Source organism: Ostrea edulis, chromosome 1, assembly GCF_947568905.1.
Source record: "Ostrea edulis chromosome 1, xbOstEdul1.1, whole genome shotgun sequence".
Taxonomy (NCBI): Eukaryota; Metazoa; Mollusca; class Bivalvia; order Ostreida; family Ostreidae; genus Ostrea; species Ostrea edulis.
Window position 1 is genome coordinate 87,731,288 of NC_079164.1, and position 23,469 is coordinate 87,754,756.

Consider the following 23,469-nt stretch of genomic DNA (forward strand, 5'->3'; position numbering starts at 1 on the left):
TTTCCAATTTTTTTTATTTGTGTTCCTTGTGATAACTTTTTCCTCACCACACCTAAAGAAAGCTTCGGAGCCTTTACAATTTGTTTGTCCATGGTCAGATCGCTGATATATAAATCCACGCAGCGGATTTCGTACAAACATTTCTATCTTCTTTTGGTAAGCTCGACTTTAATATTTGTTGGAAGTATTGGCATTCCAAAACTTAATAAACAAGCATTTGTTGCTTCAATGTTCTCATTCCGTTTTCTAGTAAACCTTTTGACATTGACCACTCCCCGGGGTTCCAATTCTTTTTGGATTTCCTGTTCCTGATCTCTGTAAAAAGGATGTCATTATCTTTGATTTAGCCAATATTGACTTAAAGCTGTTGATCATGATTTTGGACACGAATTTACAAATGGCTCTAAACTTGCAATGATATAATGAAATTCAAATTTTCAAAACATTCAAATCTCTATTTGTATGAGGCAAAATTGATCATATGAGAGTATTAATTATGAGTTTTGGCCATGAATTTACTAATTGCACCAACATTTCAATACTAGTATATAATTTAAAAATTTGAATTATTAATTTTACCATTTAAATGAGAAAAAAGACGTCACTTGTGACTGTCAATCATACCTGGTAATATTTGGGCATCAATTTAACTACTTCGAGCAAAAAGGGCCCTTAAGTAATTTGGTGCTAAAGTATAAACTTTTCAATTCAATTTATTGGACCTCATCACCATTATACAACAGAATACAGAAATATAGCAAACAAAGAGCTGTTACATATACAGTTGAGATATATACACATCACAAGTAGGTGATAATAGAGTATTGCTACATGTACATAAATATGGGAAATTGACGATGGAGAAACTGAAATCATCCCGTTTGTCATGACGTTGAGTTGTCGTTAATATCTATTTTCTATACAATGTCTAAGTATGAAGCAGAAGTGGACGACACTGTGGTGTCTTTTATCTCAAGTTCACAGGGATGTATCGAATTAACATATGAATGAAAATTATTCTTTTTGATAGATAAAACGTCGTCTATATATCTAAATGTCGACCCGAGGGCCACAGCAAGATATTTTCTCTTCTTACATAGTAGTTGATATAATTTTGCTTCATAAGAATATTAAAACAGGTCAGTTGACAAAGTAGCACAATTTGCGCCCATGGGAATTCCAACAGACTACGAAAATACTCTCAATGAGGAACTCCAGCAGATTTTTAAAAATTTCAGTTTCATAGTACTTGTGCTTGGAATAAGTGGTGCTGAATAATTAATAGGACAAACACAGACCCTAGACACACCAGGGGTGGTATGAGGTGTCTAGAAGGAGCAAGATCCCCTGTTAAACGGCCACACCCGCTGTGAGCCCTATATCTTGATGAGGTAAACGGAGTTATTCAAAGAATTTGCGAATTTCGGAAAATTCCGTATCTTTCCTTGCGGTAATCTTGCTATATTATAGTCAGATTCCCTTGCAAGAAGTGGTTAAGGGGAAGGGCTACTTTACAATACCACAATCAGACGTAGAATTCCGAGATATCAACAATTGGTATGAAAGCACGGCAGACAGATTTGACCAAATGACAAATTGTATTTGCAAATTAGATCCTTATAACGACCATATAATCTGTGTATTTTTTCATGATATATGACTCACGATATACCAAGAAGAAGCAAATGCGTTTATTAGAAGAAAAAAAATGGAGTTTATTTGTTCCTTGATTTACTGTTCAATACAGTCTCACTAAAGAGCTGGTTACATTCCATCATCCAATTACATTACCACTGTAGATGACGGTCGTGTTTCTACTGTAGTAGCAGTAGTGGACGGTGTGGTAATGATCACAGTCCTCGTCATACGGGTAAAAATGATAAGAACAGCGGCTGTACGAGTATGCGTAGGGATACTTAACCCACTCATCACTATATCGCATTCCGAACACCTTTTGACATTTCCTCGTTCTCTGATCAGGATAAAGGTAGAAGGGTTCTTGGTAAGGTAGAATTATCGGCTGATCAACCGATCCATCATTCCTTTTGCAAAAATAAGAGTAATTATGTAATAATAAAACAACTAATGCTGAGATAAAATTGACGATATAATGTATGTCTCAACATTGCCCCCAGTACTACTGCAGAGAAAAAGTCTCGGCATTTGATTGGACGACAAGCCGGGAATATGAGGGCATATACCCTGCTAAGAATAAATGGGATACAAAATGGATTCGATAGATCTGCTATTTTACCACTTCGTAAAATATACTATTTTTTATCCACGGTATATTTTTAGCAATTTTATAAACTATTTCTTTAAATCCAACTTTTATATACTTTTAATTTATATGTAAAATTACATTTATCTACTTTGATTAATGAAAATAGCTCCGCTCGAGACGTAATAACGATGTTTATCGCCTGTGTGTTTGTAAAAAAAACCAAAAACATGAAGCGATTTGAAAGCCACTCAAATGAAGATATCTTTAGAAATTGAAGAAAATGCAATTGTTCTTGTTTAAAAGTTGTTGAAATAGTTAACAAATGTTAAAATTGACGTTTTCTCTCAAGTTTCTTTCTCTTTGTTTCCTGACCCCTTACTCCCCTATCCCATCTTTTTTTATATATATATATATATATTTTTTTAAACATACACACAGTATATATATACATACATTCTGCAAAGAAACTTGTACAAAATGTTTATAAGAACTATCAAAGGTATGTGTATATATAATCATCTTGATTGTCCGCTTTTTACAATGATCCCTCTGAAGATGGACATATTCGTTATATGGATTATTGGCAAGGTATATGGACCCACATTCCCTCGGGAGTATATAAACTTTGACAGGGATTGCAAGTCCACATACCCTGCTAAGAATCCATAAAACTATTAATACCTATAAGTATAGGACATTACATGCAACATCCAAACATTTTGATAACCTTACTATAATTTGGTATGATAAAGAACCATCACTGCATGGAAAATAGCCTAATGGAATTGTTAGATCTGATATTAATGATTCTGAAATTTCAAAGAAATAGCTAATTTTCTACATTGGTATTCACTAATTTTCCTGACGCAGTGCATAATTAGTGCCCCACTCCATAAAGAAACGTATGTATTACCTGCAGCAGTAATTCACCACATAATTTTGTCCCGGCGATGTTTGAATGTTCGGAATTCCTCCAGAGATTCCTACCAGATGAATGACTTGTTGGGGGTGATGTCTAGAATATAGACTGTACCTGATGTATCCGCTGGAAAACCCTAAAAGTAGCGAAACACTAAGCATTGGTATTGTCATTGTCATCGTATATAATATCCATACTCCAGTATTGAGATATGTAAGGATTGTTATGATATGCGATATATATTTCTAAACTTGGGTTCGTTTCCGCTTAATAATCCGTTTCAAGTTAATTTTTACTTACGTTATACGGTAGAGAGTAACCTAAATTGGTGTAGTTTACACTTGATCACCCGCGAAGCGGATTGTAAAGAGCGTAGACTGCCCTACGACATCACACAAAACACGTCGTCAAATACATGTACCAGAAAATGCAACGATTTTGCGAATTTGGCTTTTATGAATGTTTTAAATCACCTAAAAAAAACTTTTCATAGCATGTAACATTATCACTAATTAAAATCCGACACAATAAAATAGAACGATTCAATAAGACGTGACGTCATATGATAAAATGTGACGCATTCAACACGCTTTGAGAGGCGGATCAAGCATCCTAAGTCTAAATGTATTAAATGGCAAAATTTGCGAATATTTGATATACTATTCTTTTGCATATGCTGTTGTTGTTTCACGCTACATGTAATATCTTTTACGTTGCGACCGTTGAAATGAGTGAAGAGCCACAACATCTTGCAACACCTATCCAGGCATTCAATCAACCAATTCATTTAACGCGGGAAATATAACGCAGTCGATGTAAACAGTGTACAACCGGAAGGGAGAAAATACAACGGACCTGACCACGATTAGAATCCGGACCCACTGAATCTCTATTCAGGTGTTATACCAACTGAACTATCTGTCCATCGGCGATCGAACCCGTCTGACCGCTACATCCCACCCTCCTAGGTGTCTTCACACCAACTGTACATAGTATAGGAGAGGAGAAACAATGCCAAATGTAACAGAAAGGGATTTAAACTCGGGCTTTTCTGAATTCTCTGGTTAGGAGTTCTACTAACTGAGCTATCTGGCTACCGGAGATCGAACCCGTCTGACCCCTACATTCCTAATTTTATTTCATTGTGACGTCATACATGTAATAGCTGCGTATTTCTTCATTTTTTCTTTCTTTCAAACCAAGCAACAACAAAACGTACGAGGGTATGAGAAAGCTTGTCTGGAATTCAAAAACCTTCGTAGTACCTTCCAAATTATTTATTTGACTTATCTAAGGGGTTGTCCATGAAGTATACCGCAGTAACGGTGACATTTTTCCAGATGCATTAAGTCAAAATTTTCTCAGTTGATGAAGAGCAAATCACGTGAGTCAAATGTGTAATCATTGGAGCGAGCTCTTTGCGTCGCTTTGCGAGCTTCAATCGTTACTACTTAAATGCATGTATCATAGAGAAATTATATTGAAATTTTATCGCATTGCTTTGTATACCACTAGATCTACGTCTTGTTCGACATAAAAAAAAGTTTCACTAACAACGATATCTTATTCTGCACGTATAATTCCCTTGATTTTTTAAAACTTCATGATAAACTTACAACTCAACAGTGATACGATGTAAAGTTGAAAAAAAAAATACCCTCTTGAGTTTTCAAGGTTCTGTGTTCCCATACCAATGCTTCGTTCACACTTAGAATTTAATTCGTATTAAACGTAAGTTAATGCAAATTAAATCTGAACCACGTTCACACGGATAATTTAATACGCATTATTTTACTTCGAATTAAGTTTACGCCGCGATTTTTAAACACAAATCAAAACTTCCCATCAACTGTGTGAACGCAAAGCGAAGATAATGCGCAGTAAATGTAGACACATGAGTATTGGAAAATTTTGATCGCATGCATTATACCCGTGGTCGGCTTTATATATATTAATGTTATTTTTGAGCGAAAAACTAATCAAAATGATAGTAATCACTAAAAACATGTACAAACAGCATGCCATTAGATAATGTCAGACGTAAATCTGTGCTCTGTATAGATATATTGAGTAATTTACATATGGAAGGAATTGTTTTTGAATATGATAAAAATGTTTTAAAATGACATGACTTTTTAAAAATACATTCCAAACAAATAATTGTAACTCAATGTGTAAATTTCATACCATATGACGTCATAGTAGACTTCTAATGCGTATTCGTAATTAAATATCACTTCACAATATTAATCAGCGGAATGGTGAGGGTGTTAAGGGTTCATGAAGAATTTAAGGCGAAGTTAAATTTAATGCACATTCGTGTGAACGAGCCATAAGTTAGGTTCTACAATATAAATAAATTTTCTTTAGTGTGCTCAGCCAATGAAATTGAGTGTTACAAGTTTACATTATCTAACAATGTGCTAATTTACCTGCAGGACATTGATTTGATACTTGAGCAATGCAGTAAGATCCTTTAGGCCAGGGATCCTCCAAAGGAATACTGGACTGATTTCGACTACAGTAGGACATTTCGAAAACCGATGACTTCTGCAAACCTGAATGAGAAGTAGATAATTTCAAATAAAACTAATAATGAGTAAAAGGGCTGCCACACTGAGGGGACAGTATCGTTATACGATTTTTTTTCCCATTTATGCTAAAGGCAGAATACAACATAGACATGTCGTCGTAAAGATATTCAATTATTGATATTTCCTCAGCTTGATGTGTTAGCTTCCCTTAAGTACAATATGCACTTTTGGGCATATAAGACAATGCCTGATTGGCCACCTTTGTTTTCAAATATAGCGCAAGACTTAATCAAAACTGATAAGAATAACAAGATTTCATTGGATGACCAAAATATAATAACCAATCACATCAGTTTGAAAATTTCACGTTTTTTGTTTTTTGTTTTTTTTTTTTACCGATGTCGAAAATTCGAATTGTATATTCATAGGCATGCGGAGGTGAAAATGATATTATTTTTCTAATATTTTGGATCTCAGTCATTCTTAAATTCGTATTAAGATATTTAAGTACTAAACATATGTATTCGCATATTTGACGTCAATGCAATGGTTTAGCTACCTGAGGAGTACGATATTAACATATAACATAATACATATTAACATATTCAATGTTTTAAAGTTTGGTACTGCTATTCATTCTCTAAATTTCTTTGTATTTGGTATATGACAATATTTAGGAGCCAAACATTCTTTCCGCAAAGTGGATAGAAATTTACTTATGTTGGTTTGATGTTCTGAATTTAACAGGGGGTTTCCTATTTTTGAAAGAATGCTTTAAAGTATTTTTGGAAGCAAAATTTTAGCTTGAAATTTTATAGATTTGGTCCTTTGACGAATCATTCATATCATTTGTCCTCTTGTATTGATGGAGATGTTTTATCATAAGATTGATTAATTCAAAACATTGAAAATGATGCTCGAACCTTAGATATTTACATTTGCCAATGCACTTCCTTATATGACAGTACTAATGAAATTGATGTTCAATTTCGTGTGACATGAATTTGGTCATGTGATCAGTTTGCTCTTGCGTATGAATACAATCACCGCTTCATAATTCAGTTCCTGTATTTTCACCTGCCTTCTTGCTTATACAGTGCAGTGGGGGATTTAGACCCCCCCCCCCCTCTCGCCACAAATTTTAAATAATAGAAATATTGCGAGTAAAATTCCAGATTGGCACCCAATGGCTAAGCATTTTGGCTAATACTTGTCTTTCACACACACCCTTTCGTAGACCCTGGATCCGCCACTGCAATGACATCATAATAGAAATAAACGCAGCAGGATATTTATACAGTTTATTTGGTAAACAAACAAGAATTTCATCAATTTATAAAAGAGAAACATTAATCATATATTGTTCTGTTGTTTCATTTTATACAGTTTTAAATACCGTCTGCAACTTCTGTATGGCGATTTTAAAAAATAAAGTTCTATGATATTGGAAGCGAAAACGTGTAGGCAGAGTTATAAGCCTACATGTATTTACTTCATGAGGATAAGTTAACCTGTTTTTTCCTGGCAACTTCCATCACGGCTTTGACTCGGCATGATTATAAGCGAGGCTGGTTTCGAAGCTCGAAAAAATTACATGTTCATGTCAGGGTACCGGTGCGAGTCTTCATTAAAATCCTACAACACAAATCTCACAAGTGAACAAAAACTCCGTCAGTTTGGTTTTTTTTATTTTACACACACTGAAGGTAAATAAAAGACGCAACCTACCTGCACTTGGTCTAAATCTGTCCTACTGTCTTGAATCGTCTCCTGCATGGCTACAATCGTGAGTCCTAACGATGAACATACCGTTGTTTCTTTCCAAAAACCTGACTAAGAGCTTAACGTTAACTTGACCCATCATATCCACCATCAATTCTCTCAGATCCTTTGAATTTCTGTCGAAATCTGTGATCAACAATTGCGTTTTCAACTTAGTAAGCTAGACCGACGCCAGTCCCTCCATCGCTGATCTCGACCAAATCACACCACGGATGTAGGTTACTCCGCTCTTCTTGTCATTTCAGTTAACTTTACGCTCTAAATTACCTTTATTTTTACACATGTTTCGTCCTTTGTTTTAACATTTTCAATTAAATAACTTATATTCTCTTTGATATTGTTCCTAATTTTTTATTCGATAAAACTCTTACGAACTATATTTTGTGTTCTACGATCGTTATTTTGGTCATCTGCTACATAATCATGGAAGCTCGGTAAGAACACAAATTAAAATAGAAAATAGAAATATAAGAAATAAAATATCATTTTTGAATATTATTGGGATATGACATGAAGTTGGTACGTGATCAAATCTACTATAACGCCCTTCGGGCGTTATAGGATTTGATCACGTGACCAACTTCATGTCATATCCCAACAACATTCAAATTGGTATCTTATTTCTTAAATAACTGATCGGCCATTGCAATTTAAAACTTAAGTACGAAACCTAGTCGAAAGTGATTAGATTTTGTTAATTACATGATTGAATAATTTTAAAAAAGCAAACTAACTACTAGAGTTTACCAAACGGTACCTGGTCGGTCATCTTTATATCTTTAGGGTCCAAGATATGGTCGAAAATAGTCTAGATCATCCCGACATTCGTATATAGTATTTTTTCGGAACTATATAGCTGCAGAACTGTAGCTCTCTGAAAAAATATTTTGACATTACAGAGAGCTACAGAGCCACCCCTTATAAAAACCTTCGATTTACGGCGCACAAAAAGCTGCGCATGGTTGAGGCCTTATATCGTTGTATTCTTGAGTTCCTGTCTCATAAATCTAATATCAAAAAATTCTTAACATATTTTCCTACTATACTTGTGTCTAAACATACCTTCAAATATTCATTAAAGCCCCATACGACCTGAAAACTCCCAGCTTCAAATGATTTCGTTTGTTGACGTAGCCATGTTAGGTGGCCGGTCAATTCGAATCCTGGTTAATTTTCATACTAGCACAATACCGTCTAGATGTGAACTAATATCCCTACACACATTTTAGCTCAATATTTTAAATAATATATCATCCCAGTGCCTTTAAATAATAATTATTCAAATAGCTAAACTCATGGCAATGCGGCTTTCATTAGTCTGGTCCGATCTCCATCCCTGCCACACGAGTGTTAAGGACTTTAGTAGCATTTTCATGAATCAAGAGCTGTATTTACCTTTAGAAAAACTTTATTTTTTTAATTTCTATAAATTATTCGTATTGATAATAAATGAAGAGTGAATACATAACATATAAAGAATTTTATGAATATATACCAACAACAACAGGGTACGAATTGACCGGCTACCTAACATGGCTACGTCAACAAACGAAATCATTTGAAGCTGGGAGTTTTCAGGTCGTATGGGGCTTTAATGAATATTTGAAGGTATGTTTAGACACAAGTATAGTAGGAAAATATGTTAAGAATTTTTTGATATTAGATTTATGAGACAGCAACTCAAGAATACAACAATATAAGGCCTCAACCGTGCGCAGCTTTTTGTGCGCCGAAAATCGAAGGTTTTCATAAGGGGTGGCTCTGTGGCTCTCTGTAATGTCAAAATATTTTTTCAGAGAGCTACAGTTCTGCAGCTAGGAACTATAAAGAAAAGCTTATCAACGTACTGATAAAGACGCCATACCTGCACTTATAGAAGCATAAATTTTCCACTGAATGAAAAAGAAATTCAGTCTTTAGAACATTTTTCTCCGGAAAAGATGCGTCAATATTCTTCCTTGCATATCTATTATGTAAGTTGAATGTAACGCCAAAAATAACCCTATTTTGAAATACAGTATTTTCAATTAATCCTGCCTAATCAAGTATCGGTTTTCTTTTGATACGCCAGTTTTTCAAGGCACATACATGTATATGTCTGTACGTCCATCCGTCTGTTTGAGGTCTTCCGTATTCATTTCTCTGTCACATATCAAGCTGAAACTTGCTATATAGCCTTTTTGTGGGTCACTCTTGATATTGTTGCAATTTTAATCTATTTTGACTTCTCTTATAGACGTTTTGCCCCTGTATTTGAAAATCAATGTTAGATTGAGGGTATATATAATTTGTCCAACTAACTCCTCCCACAATTTGCAAATGAAGACTTTCGTATTTTATAGTGTTTTTATGGATATTAAAGATGTGCATGTGGTAAAAATTTATTTTCTTCAATTTTGGGGGGAAATTACAATCTTTTTGAACTTAGTCATTGGGTGGGGGGTACACAGAAAGTATAAAGTGTGTCTGTTTAATTCCTCCCAAAGTTTTCAAATGAAAAACTTCCTAGACTTGTGAGAATCCAAATTAGAATAGGTCCTCAGTACCCTTTCCTTGTCGTAAGAGGGGACTAAATGGGGTGGTCCTTCAGATGAGACCGAAGCGAAGTCCCGTGTCACAGCAGGTGTAACATGACACAGCCCGAATAAAGGCCTACATTCCGCAACCCGTCACCGGCAATGACGACGTTCCCAGTAAGAGAAAAATTCTTGAGCAGGACAAAGTCTCTATATGAGTGAAATATTCTCGAGAGTGTTTGTATGGTATTAAAGATGTATATGTGGCAAGAATTTTGATTTTCTTCAATGTTGGAGAAAATTACACTTTGTTGAACGTAGTCAGTTTTGAGGAAATTTTACATAGAAAGTACATGGTTTGTCTGGCTAACGCCTCCCCCAGTTTTCAAGTGAAGACCTCCATATTTTACAGTGTTGGTATGGGTACTGAAAATATGCATATGACAAGGATTCTTCAATATTTGATACATTCACACGCTGTTGAAATATCATATACTAAGTGTATGATTTGCCCTTTTAACTCCTCTAACACTTTTAAAGCTAGGGCCTTTGTAAACAGTTAGAGATGTACATATTGCAATGATTTTGATTCTCAACAGAAAGATGTCATGTTGATGGAAGTTGAAGGAGGAATGAGAACCCAAGAAATTCATAAGAAAAGGAAGGCGACCAACTCTGACCTCCAAGTAGCTAGATTACAGGAGTACGCCACCACTTCCAGTCATATAATATTGAGCTGATGTAATAGATTTTGGATAAACTCTTGCAAAAGTACATTTATTGTTGAATTAAAAATTCAAATTCTGCGAGATTCAAATCTATGATCCACATATTTCTAGGTTAACCCAAATATCGAATAAGCAACCCTGAATAGATAAAAAAAATATCAGATAATATAAATTATTGTTGACCTTCATTATTTATATGTTACAAAACAAAGTATGTCACAGCTTGATGATGGCTGATACTACCTTAAGGAAATTTCTACAACTCCTGGCAATTTTGCCATGTCACAAATCAAACATCTTATGATAAAAACACCCTAAATGTTTTATAACCGTCTCACGGGCATACATGTATTATGAACCGTTTACGGTACTTTTCTTTAATCTCATACTCTCGATTTTCATCAGGCACTATTGCAAACATATTTTCTTTTAAAAAGTCCTTATAACTTGTTTAACAGATCAATGCCAACTAACTTGGATATTTTTATCTAATGAAAGCTCCCAGGCGTTTGTGGTAAGTATGTGCAAGCGTACCCATGTCTGGAGCTTAAATTCGCAACAACCTATCAGTGCTTACCATGATACGGCCCTTCGATTTTAAGTTCATTAACCTTTATATCGGGCACTTGGAAAAGATAGGTCACTACCTATATATATCAAGGGTTTTATGTTTGTTGTGACGTTGGGATGGATAACTGAATTTGGACCTCCCGGATGCGAACCCTAGCCACTAGGCTACCTCGACCGGTCTGCAATTAAAGTATGCATACCTTTCAAATGTATTCCTTGATAATGGAAAGTGTTGTTGGGAAATAAAACCTTGCCGGCACCAACTTGATGGGTCACATTTCCAATTTTCCAAAGACTTTTATCTCCAGGGCAACCTGTAAGGGGTTCTGGAAGTGCAAAAGGCGGCCTAGGCCAGGAGAAGGAATGTTCCAGAGTTGATTCTTGCATGCGAAAAAATCGAGAGAATTCTTTCACTGTATTACAAAATCTTGCGGACCAGATAAATAGCTAAAGTTAGTTTCATTACAACATGAAATATAAACTCATTATAAAGTGTGAATTCTAAGTTTTAACCGTAAACCTGTAGCAGTTGGTGCGTTGTGATATGCTGCGTAAAGACCCATAGCTTTCTTGATGTTTCGCTGCCACACAGGTAGTAAGTTCTCAAAGCCTGATGCACAATGTCTTTCATCCACAATATCAGCCGGAGTCTGCCAGTAATCTACATTCAACATTTCGTCTATGCTTACAACCTTGTATTTTATTGGTTCGCTGATTTGCTTACTGCCCCTTGACGACGTTGAGACGGTGGTCATCTTTGCAGTTAGGGTTTTGAGAGAGTTCTGGTTTTCAGTGAACGATTTGGACACAGAGATCGTAGAAGTGTGGACATTGACAGCACCTGTTGGTACCAGGAGTTCGGGATTCTAAAACACAGGTTTATGAAAGACATGGCATTTTTGTAACTACTAAATAAATCAGTAAACAGAAAGACATCGGTAATCCAGTAGTTACGGCACTCATTTTGTACCCGAAAAATCTTTCGAATGAGGACCTCATTCTCAATGAGGGCCTCAAATCACTCATTCTAAAAAGTCCTAAATACAGAGAACCTTGGTCTTTCAATTGGCGACAGAACTTCATCTCGATTATGAATTCTGTCGATGGGCTAAATATGAAAAATAAGAACATAATACATTGTTTGGCACGCTGTTTTAGACTATATTTAGATCTAAAACTTCATAGTTATTTCGGATTTCAAACATTTCGGTTGAGCATCACTGAAGAGACATTATTTGTCGAAATGCGCATCTGGTGCATCAAAATTGGTACCGTATAAGTTTTACATTGACAAAATCGTTAAAAGTATAAGGAACATTAAAATCCCACATTAGACATATTAAAATAAAAGTACGTACCATCTATCCTTCTGTGTTAAGTAAACCAGAGGTGATAAAAGAATTAGATAGGTTACATGAGGAATATGTTTTGGTTCCAGCTGACAAAGCTTGTAACAACGTAGTCTTTGCTTGTAAGGCACATTATTACAACTGTATTTTAAATGAACTTGGCATTAATTCCACTTTTGGTAATCGTACTTATACACCAACTGCTCTTTGGAAAGGGCGAAATTCTTTTTAAACACATTTAATATCCCAGTCCATTGGTCGGATGAATATGAGTTACCGTACCTATACTGGATTCCCAAACTCCAGAAAACCCTTACAAACAAAGATACATTGCTGGGTCCAGTAAATGTTCTACCAAGCCCTTATCTTTGCTCCTCACGAAATGGAAAACGCAAATATTCCTATCTAATGATCAGACATCCAAACCATTACTTAGTTAAACCCCACTCTGAATCCACGCAGAAGTACTCTGAAGTTGAAATAAAAAATGTCCTGGACTTCCTCATTGACAATACCTTCGTGGTCTTTGGTGATCACTTCTTCCAACGGTCTGTTTGAATCCCCATGGCAACGAATAGTGCTCCTTTGTTAGTTGACTTGTTTTTATATTCATATCAAGCAGAATGTATTCAAAAACGTCTACGTGAGAAGAAAAAATCTCTTACTGTGGCCTTCAATTCGACATTTTGAGATATCAACGACGTTTTGTCTATTAACAATAATAATTTTCATTCATATGTCGATTCGATATATCTCTGTGAACTCGAAATAAAAGATACGACAGAGTCGTCTACTTCTGCTTCATACTTAGATATTCTATCAAAAGTAGACATTAACGGCAAACTGACAACTCAACTGTATTTCATCATCTTCTCCATTGTCAACTTCCCATATTAAGCAGCAATATTCCACACCTGCACATGATGTTTACTGTGGAATCATTAGAATTCGGGTGGCTCAATTTTCGTGGAATTCGTGGGTACCTCTTACCCACAAATTTACAACCTCAACGAATAAAGAAAAAATCAAACATTTCAGAGTTTCCTTTCTTACAAATATATAAATCCACGAAATTACGTCCCCACGAACCCGTAAAAATTCAGCAATCCGCGAAAATTTACTCCCACGAATTTGAATGATTCTACAGTTTATCTCACAACTGATTCGATACGCAAGAGCTTGTTCTGCTTATGGCAAGTTTTTAAAACGAAGCAGATGACTGACAAACAAGTTGATAATGAAAGGGTGCCAACAACCTCGTTTAAGGTCAGCATTTCGCAAAATCTATGGTCGTTATAACGATCTAGTTTGCCAATACAACCTGTCAATGGGTCAAATGCCGTCTGACGTGTTTCATACCGATTGCTAGGACGTTCTTGGCACACTGATTTTGATTACGGATAACTCCGTTTACCTGATCAAGATATAGGGCTCACAGTGGGTGTGATCTGTCGACAGAGGATGCTTATTTCTCCTAGGCACCTGATCCCGCCTCTGGTATATCCAGGGGTCCATGTTTGCCCAACTTTCTAGTTTATATTGCTTATAGGAGTTATGAGATTGATCACTGTTCGTTATCTTCACCTTTCATACAGCTTGCAACATGTAGGTCACGGTAGGTGTTGACACGATATCGCCTACTAAATGCTAAGGCCTTAAGCAACGTGCAAATCACTTTACCTACAGTTGGTGATCATTCTATGTGAGTGAAATTCTCTAATGGAACGTGAAAGAACAGTAAAACAATTCAATGATGACAGATAACCTACAGTTGCAACAAGAGACTGAACGATGTTTTTCATAGCTATTCTCTTTCTTGTCTTGGTCTCCCAACCAAATTCAACTTCCATGATGACATGCTGAAAAAATATATAATTTAGAGTTTCACAATTGAACATTTCTTCTTCTTTATCTATACACAACACCACACCATAATAATTTAGATTCACACTTACAGTGCCCCAGTCCTGCAGAAATTTCATGTAGATTTGCTGGTCGTATGCTCTAGAAAGTGTGCATACGGAAACTGCGAACTCGTCCCCGATATTGAACTTGTGGCTGCGTGCCAAACTGGACATGTACCTGGATCTACCCTTATTGCAGAAGCTGATTTCATCGATATACACAAAATCTTCTTGACTGGTTCCCCGACTTATAACCTGAAAACCTTTACAGAAATCGTACAGGCATTAAGGTAGTATTAAGGTAGTCTGTATATATAGATGACATTGAATTATAAACAATCTTTATCTATTAGATTAATTATATATTCGCAGATTCGTTGGTCATTATAACGATCTAGTTTACCAATAGAACATATCATTGGGTTAAATGCTGTCTGCCGTGTTTCATACCGATTGTTAGATAGTTTTTGACACACTGACATTGACTACGGATAACTCCATTTGCCTGATCAAGATAAAGGGCTCACAGCAGGTGTTTACTCTTCCTGGGTAACTGACCCCACCTCTGGCGTGTCCAGAGGCCCGTGTTTGTATTGCTTATAGGAGTTATAAGATTGATTACTGTTCGTTATCTTCGCCGTTCATACTAGTAATAAAAAATGAATTGTACTATCATATATTCGAATCATTACTGGTAATTGCTGTGTGGTATAGATTTCCCAACAAAAGAGAGGTTATCCTGTTTACTGTCTGGTTTTGATGGTTTGTGAATACTTACCTTCGCTTAAAGAGAATGCATGGCTTGTTATATTCGCTGTAGTATTCCCTACAATAAACAGGTGTTTTATTCACAGAGAATGCTGAAATTGCATACCATAGATCCATAGCAGTTTAAATATTGTTACCGATATCTATGAGGTCATGGAGAAGCCTGCTTTGGTAGGATTTGGTTCCGTAGAAGACTTCTCTATAGTGAGTAGGGAAACACAGGGAATATTCGTGGTAAGATAGTTCCCGCGGGGTATCTGGTGGATCCAGTTTTAGAATTTGGCGCGTCATCAACAGCCCCGGATCTTTTCCAACATTCACATGACTATCACCGTCCGGGTTTCCCTTAAGAATGTCATATCCCATCCCCACAAACAGGGCCGCCGAGGGAACAGTGCCATGTACAACGTGTACTTGTTGAAAGAGTGATATATAGAGACCCACCGTCAAAGACCACTGGAAAAGGAAACTATGTAAAAAAGTATACGTGCTTTGTGTTAATATTAATACCCATACATATATATAAACGGCCATACATATCTACTACGCTTATAAAGTCTATAATCGTGGATCTTGTTCTACTTACATACTTGGTAACTTAATTATTGGTTATGGGTTTCGGTGGTAGGGAACTCTTTAGCTGAATTGTTTCTTTAAAAATTGTATCTTGATATTTATCTCTTTGTAGTAGATATACTTTGGAACCTGATACTTGACACAAAGGTCAGTTGAAGCCAAATATTTGCTCTAGCCACAAGTATGATGGAGAGACATTTGAAGTTCATGTTTGATACAGAAGTAGGTTATAAACAAATGAGTCATGAACCAAAAAAATTAAATTAAATTTATATTTGCAAATAATTCTCCCCAGATGAACCTACTAAATATGAAACCAGTTCATTTTTGTGTAAACCTTCTAAAGGATCAAAAGGTCATCCATCACCTAATCACGTGTTGTATTCGTATCTTTCTATAAATGAGTTTTAAAAAGCTATCTCTTTCAATGAAATTTCTATGTTACTTGTAATGTAAAACTTATACGGTACCAATTTTGATGCACCAGATGCGCATTTCGACAAATAATGTCTCTTCAGTGATTCTCAACCGAAATGTTTGAAATCCGAAATAACTATGAAGTTTTAGATCTAAATATAGCCAAAAACAGCGTGCCAAACAAGTGGAGCCAAATTCGTCCAAGGATAAGAGCTATGCATGAAGCAGAATTTATTCAAAAACTTCTACGTGAGAAGAAAAAATCTCTCGCTGTGACCTTCAATTTGACTTTTAGATATATCGATGACGTTTTGTCTATTAACAATGATAGCTTTCATTCATATGTCGATTTGATATATCCCTGTGAGCTCGAAATAAAGGACACCACAGAGTCGTCCACTTCTGCTTCATACTTAGATATTTTATTGAAAGTAGACATTAACGGCAAACTGACAACTCAACTGTATGACGGGATGATTTCAGCTTCTCCATCGTCAACTTCCCACATTTATGTAGCAATATTCCATTATCACCTGCATATGGTGTTTATATCTCTCAACTGATTCGATATGCGAGAGCTTGTTCTGGGTATAGTCAGTTTTTAAATCGAGGTAAGCTACTGACAAACAAGTTGATGGTACAGGGATTTCAACAGTCTCGATTGAAGTCAGCATTTCGCAAATTCTATGGTCGTTATAACGATCTAGTTCGTCAATACAACCTCGCATTGGGTCAAATGCTGTCTGACGTGTTTCATACCGATTGTTAAGTCGTTCTTGGCACACTGATTTTGACTGCGGATAACTCCGTTTACCTGATCAGGATATGGGGCTCACGGCGGGTGTGACCGGTCAACAGGGGATGCTTACTCCTCCTAGGCACCTGATCCCACCTCTGGTGTGTCCAGGGGTCCGTGTTTGCCCAACTATCTATTTTGTATTGCTTGTAAGAGTTATGAGATTGATCACTGTTCGTTATCTTCACCTTGCATGAGGGAGATCATCCTTAATTTTGAAATGAATTTCTAAATTTTATAACAGCAATTAAATATACATCCGTATTTTCAAGCTAGTAACGAAGTACTTAGCTACTGGGGTGTAGAGACCCTCGGGGACTAACAGTCCACCAGCAGAGGCCTCGACCCAGGGGTCATAATGTAAAACTTATACGGTACCAATTTTGATGCACCAGATGCGCATTTCGACAAATAATGTCTCTTCGGTGATGCTCAACCGAAATGTTTGAAATCCGAAATAACTATGAAGTTTTAGATCTAAATATAGCCAAAAACAGCGTACCAAACAAGTGGAGCCAAATTCGTCCAAGGATAAGAGTTATGCATGAGGGAGATAATCCTTAATTTTGAAATGAATTTCTAAATTTTATAACAGCAATTAAATATACATCCGTATTTTCAAGCTAGGAATTCATATTGTTCATCGCTTTCTTTGTTTAGATTAATGTATAAGACAAATTCTGACTCAAAAAAATCGGAACAAAAGTTTTAGTGTCTCATTTAGTTTAGATATTAGGCCTACTATATGGCGGATATTTAGAATCGTAATTCTGAATTATCACTTTTCTGAAATATGAATGCAAAAAAATAAAAATAAAGAACAATGTTTAAAAGCTCACTTGGTTATAGAGTTGGTTGGTACGTGATAAGGTCTTTACAGGATTCAAGATTTTTTAACAGTGTTCATTTATTCTTCAATGGATTTTGTAATAGAATCAATACTTGGCACAAGGGTTGCTATTGAGCATATGTAAGATGTTGTATTTATATATAAATGACATTTTGGCGAGGTCTCTAACATTAAGAAAGTTAGAAGTATCTCCTCGTGGAGAAACTCTTTAATCTTGAATCATTGGAAGGTAATGATTGACACATATATTTTTTATGACCAAACATTGGGTCATGACCCGAAATCAAGGTCATATGGTCAAGATTACTGATTTCAGGTTTAAATTAGGAAAATAACTCCGTCAGGAAGGGTCCCACAGAGAACTCAAAAGTAGTCCAGTGGTTAGGACTCTCAAACTGAAGACGTTTAACATACGTAGTGACTATTCCTTCGTCAAGCGCCCGGCATTAGAAGTGAACGTCAGTAGTCTTTTGGCTGTGACCTTCGAAACGGAGACATCGTGACAAGAGATGGAGGTCCCGTGTCATAGTAGGCGTTCACACGATAACGAAACCCCAGTGTCACGGCCATAAGCGTCAAGATAAGTTAAAATTTTATGGCACTTCACCTAAGCTGTTACCGTATCACTCAGGGAGTTCCTGGTGTCTGTTTCTGTCCGTTGTCGTGCGTCGGACGTAAACTTTTGAACATTTAGAGCTCTTTTCTGAATAGGCTAAACCATTTTCAACCACATTTAGTACATGCATATAACATCTATGGGTGAAGAGGAACAAAAAGTTTGAATTGCATGGACCCTACCTCCCTGGAGCTTGAGGGGTGTGGTCAAAATAATGAAATCTTCAAAAAATTTCTGTACTCCTAAACAACAATCAGTCAAACTATTAGCATGATTACAACAAGCAATGAGCCCTTTATCAAAATTGTGAAATTCATGAATGTTGGGTTCAGACCTCGGTTAGAAATCTTCTTTACTTTTGGACATCAAAAAGTTAAACTGTTGGCATGGTTAGAATGAGCAATGTAAAATTCATCATCCCCGCGTTCAGAGTTTATGTCCCAGGATAGAGCTACATGCAAGTTAAAATGAATATATTAAATAACATTATATATTAGAAAATCTTCTTTATTTCAGGACAAATATTGCTTGTATTATCATATTGAACATTTACCTCTCTACCAAATGTGAAATTCATTACCCTTGGGTTGGGGTCCTAGGATGGGGCCAAGTTGGTCATATATTGAAACTATCATAACTTAGAAAACTGTCTTCACTTCTGGACATCCAGGAGGTATTCATAATTATAATTGGCATTTAGTCCTCTACCAGAACTGTGAAATTCATCTCTTTAGGGTGCAGATACCAGGGTGGTGCTAAATTGGCCATATACATTATACATGTATAAAAAATTCTTTATAACTGGACATCAAACAGACCGATTCTTTGTATGATTATCATGAGGAATGTGATATGTATCACCCTTAGTTTCAGGTCCCATGGTGGGGTTTAGTTGATCACACGTTAAAAACTCAATATATTTAGAAAATGTTTACATTTTGACTCCTAAACAAATATTTTGCATATGATAACCTAATATGAGCAAGAACCCTCTTAGAAAACTGTAAATTTGATTTGGCCTTTAAAGGGGCATGGACACGATTTGAGCTGCAAATTTTCAAATTTTATTTTTCCATATTTATTGTTTCCAATGCTTAACTAAAGTATTTCTAATGGTCAACCAAACTGTGGATATCAGTTTTTGAGTTATGAATGAGATACAACACTCGGAATTCTTTGTTATGTAAACAAGTATCGTGTCATGTTTTTGTTTACATTAGACTGTTTAATAGCAAAATAGCGTGTTTAAAACAAAATGAGATGTGCCAAACACGAGAAAATATTGAATTGTGTTGAGAATTCACTTATAAATTGAAAAAATCTGCTGTAAACGAAACATTTACTATTCTATTTAACCTATGTAAAAAAAAAAATGGCACCAGCCTTGTTTACATAACAAGGACTTGTGACCTCAGTATCTCCCATGTACCTTGACTACTGATATTCAAATTTTTGCTGATCATTAGTAATACCTTAGTTAAGCATTCTAAACATTAAAAATCAAAAAAAAAAAATGAAAATTTTCAGCTCAAATCGTGTCCATGTCACTTTAAGAAATCAAATAGAAAATCACCTCTGTGACGTGATAAAACTTCCTCACCAATAAAAGAATTCTAGATCACTTCGACCTTGTAATTCCCATAGTGTATTAATTTCTTTGAAAGGCTGGCATAGCTAAATTCCTGTGTCTGTATTTTTCTTGAAATGTACAAGACAACAGTGTTTGAATCATACAACAGAAGTTGCTCTCTATACTACTTTTTAATTGAAATATAAGGATGACGTCACCAGTTGGCGGTTCCTTTCTTTTACGTGTATGGTAAATGTCACGGATAACTCTCTCCATGTCACTGGCATTTCGGATCTCATTTTTCCATCTGTGCACCCGAAGTTTTAAGACTTTCCAGACATTTTCAATAATGTCAATGTCTGGACTCTGTGGAAGCCATGGAAGCCTATTGATGATTCTGCTTCCACTGTTTAGAGGGCAAAGATACGTGACAAGGGACAACTGGCGAAATAACTCATCTACTTATAACTGTTAATGTTTCCATAAACATCTTTTAAAATGTCAGCACCATAGTAGGATATACAGCCCCTGAACCTAACAGAAGCTCGACATGCGTCTCTCTATCATCGCGTAATCTTTCATCTCATTTCCTCCAAACATAAATCTTATCATGACCAAGTTCAATGGAAGATCAGTGATTATCACCTGTCTAGTGTAATGATTGCCCACAAATCTAGTCCTTTTCTTCCGATGCACTTAAGATGTTTTCTTGGAAACTACACATCGTTTATAGTCGTCTTCAAATAATCGTCTGCTCACAATCCTGGTCGACACATTCATCCGGTCCATGCATTAAATCTGCTTGTACATATAACATATTTAAATGTATGACGCCGATTGCTTTTTTATGCTACGATATAGGATTCTGTCATCACGCGGCGTAATTTTTCTCCTGCATCCACTTCGAAGTAAGTTTAATTTCTATCGTGACCCTTTCTTTCACAAGCTTCAGAAACTGAACTGTTCTGCTGTGTATCCCCGTCATTACTTCAATTTTATGATTTGAAAATCCATCATTTGACATTTAGAAAAATGATATCTTTCTGCTCTCTTGTCGAATCCTTGTCGTGCGGTTCCATATTGATAACGGTATTTGTTTATCAAAGGGAGATAATTTAAAAACTCAAAGAAACGAAAGTAGAGAACAACTAAAAATTATCGGGAACACATATCTTAATTCTGGATAACAACGAATGTATCTTATTTCTCATTCTGTATATACGCAGGTCGCATGTGATAGTTTACAACGTCAGCCATCTTGCGGACTCATTTATGTGTCCTATTTACTGTAATGGGAACTGGGAATACTTTTGTGCATGTTTGGATGCAATGGCCCCATAACCTGGTTGTCTTGCCACTTTGCTTACAAAACAGGAGACGTGCTTGTGATATATTATTACTTATTAGGTGTGAGCCGTCTATGACATTGATCAACCCAAAACATATCCGTAAGCAGTCAGTTACAAACCTAATAAGTTATTTATTTTCTCGAGGAACATTATGTGATACTAGTAAGAAGTCGACATATAATCAAGATATTGAATATAATGGCATATATTTAATTCATTAAAAATAAGCAATAAATCAACAGGATTGAATTAAACATACTTATTCTGTCAACAAATCACCAATAGTTCAACATTTTTTGTGCCCATAAACAATTTTGAAAAATTAAATTTAAATACTCCTGTGGTAACAATGACATACATGTCATCGATTGTTTGTTTTACGTCCTGTCGAGAATTGTCACTCATATTGACACGTCACCAGCTGTGGTCAGTCAGACGCAAACTAGAAATTCTAATTCAAATATATTGTGTATTCCCAGGGCAAAAACAGAATATTTTAGAAGCACAATGTGGAATGCCTTGAGTGAAAATATAAGAACCTCAACAAATGTTGTGTGTTTTAAGAGAAATTATCTCGCAACCTCGTGCATTTTCACAGTCAACTCGCGCCAATTTTCACCAATGTAAGTTCGATAACCCTATAAAATTGAGGCTAAGAATAAAAGTGTTGCGCATCCCCTGTGTTAAGGGGGATATACGTCTCGCTTCATTGTGAAAAATGTATCCCATTTTGTTTTCCAATATCCCGAGAATATATATGTCACAATTGGTCGTACGATATCTAAAAAGTATAGGTCTACTAAATACAAACGACCACGACTTCAGACAGGAACGATTACAGAAGTAACCTTAAACAACCGGTGTAAACAGTTCATCTAAAACAACCGGTGTAAACAGTTCATCTTAAACAACCGGTGTAAACAGTTCATTTTAAACCAAATTTGGAGATAAATTCTCAAGAAACTCTTACCATTCCTGACCCTGTCATTTATGAGTTGGCCTACATGCATTATGTTTCGATAAGGGGACAGATGAAGTATATAAGAAACATAGATAAGAATTCCTTTGAAATTTATCATAGAACGTTCAATTGCAGGGTGTTGCTAAAACGCGGAACGGAACGTAAAATATTTTATGCAATAATGTTATGAGGAGGTCATCATTTTTTAGAGTCACAAGGCTTATTATGAACAAGGGCAGCAGAAATTACAGAGAGATGTCATCCACATAATCTACCGTTTGATGTACTTCATACTAATGCATATGTATTTTAAAACCACTAACTTATCATGAAAAAAATATTAAAGCAAGCGCCGGTGGGTACCATCCTTTTCACCGGCTTGGTCATTGTCTGCCCCCCCCCCCTCCAATTGTGACAGTATGTTGTTTCAAAAATAAAGGGGGGAAAATAAACATACTGAAAAAGACTGGGATTATAATTCGACCCCTTTCAAATTTTATTAATTTATTCTGGCAGCTACCTCAATTAAAGATTTTATGAGCCTATCCAATGAATGAAAGGTGAATTTTACGACGAACAGTGAACAGTGATCAATCTCATAACTCCTACAAGCAATACAAAATAGAGAGTTGGGCAAACACGGACCCCTGGACACACTAGAGGTGGGATCTGGTGCTTCGATTCAGATGTGAAAGATATAAACACCACATGTAGGTGATAATGGAATATTGCTACATAAATATGCAATGTTAACGATGGAGAACCGGAAATCATCCCGTTTGTCATGAAGTTGAGTTGTCGTTAATACCTATTTTCTATACGATGTCTAAGTATGAAGCAGAAATGGACGACTCTGTGGTGTTTTTTTTATTTCAAGTTCACAGGGATGTATCGAATCGACATATGAATAAAAGTTATTCTTTTTAATAGATAAAACGTCGTCGATATACCTGAATGTCGACCTGAGGGCCACAGCAAGATATTTTTTCTTCTTAACTGTTGCAGTTAATATAATTCTGTTTCATAAGAATATTAAAACA

At 35.9% G+C, this 23,469-nt stretch overlaps 1 protein-coding gene across 1 annotated transcript; it reads right to left on the reverse strand.

The window, feature by feature from the left end:
- Positions 1–1,690: 1,690 nt before the first annotated feature.
- On the reverse strand, positions 1,691–22,481 carry LOC125675646 (uncharacterized). Its single transcript, XM_056164574.1, has 10 exons — positions 22,439–22,481; positions 15,432–15,750; positions 15,305–15,352; positions 14,578–14,789; positions 14,392–14,481; positions 11,794–12,139; positions 11,474–11,653; positions 5,576–5,701; positions 3,138–3,279; positions 1,691–2,042 (listed from the first exon to the last, which is right to left on the reverse strand). The coding sequence occupies exons 1-10, from the start codon at positions 22,454–22,456 to the stop codon at positions 1,775–1,777; spliced, it is 1,749 nt and encodes a 582-aa protein (XP_056020549.1). The 5' UTR covers positions 22,457–22,481; the 3' UTR covers positions 1,691–1,774.
- Positions 22,482–23,469: the final 988 nt, after the last annotated feature.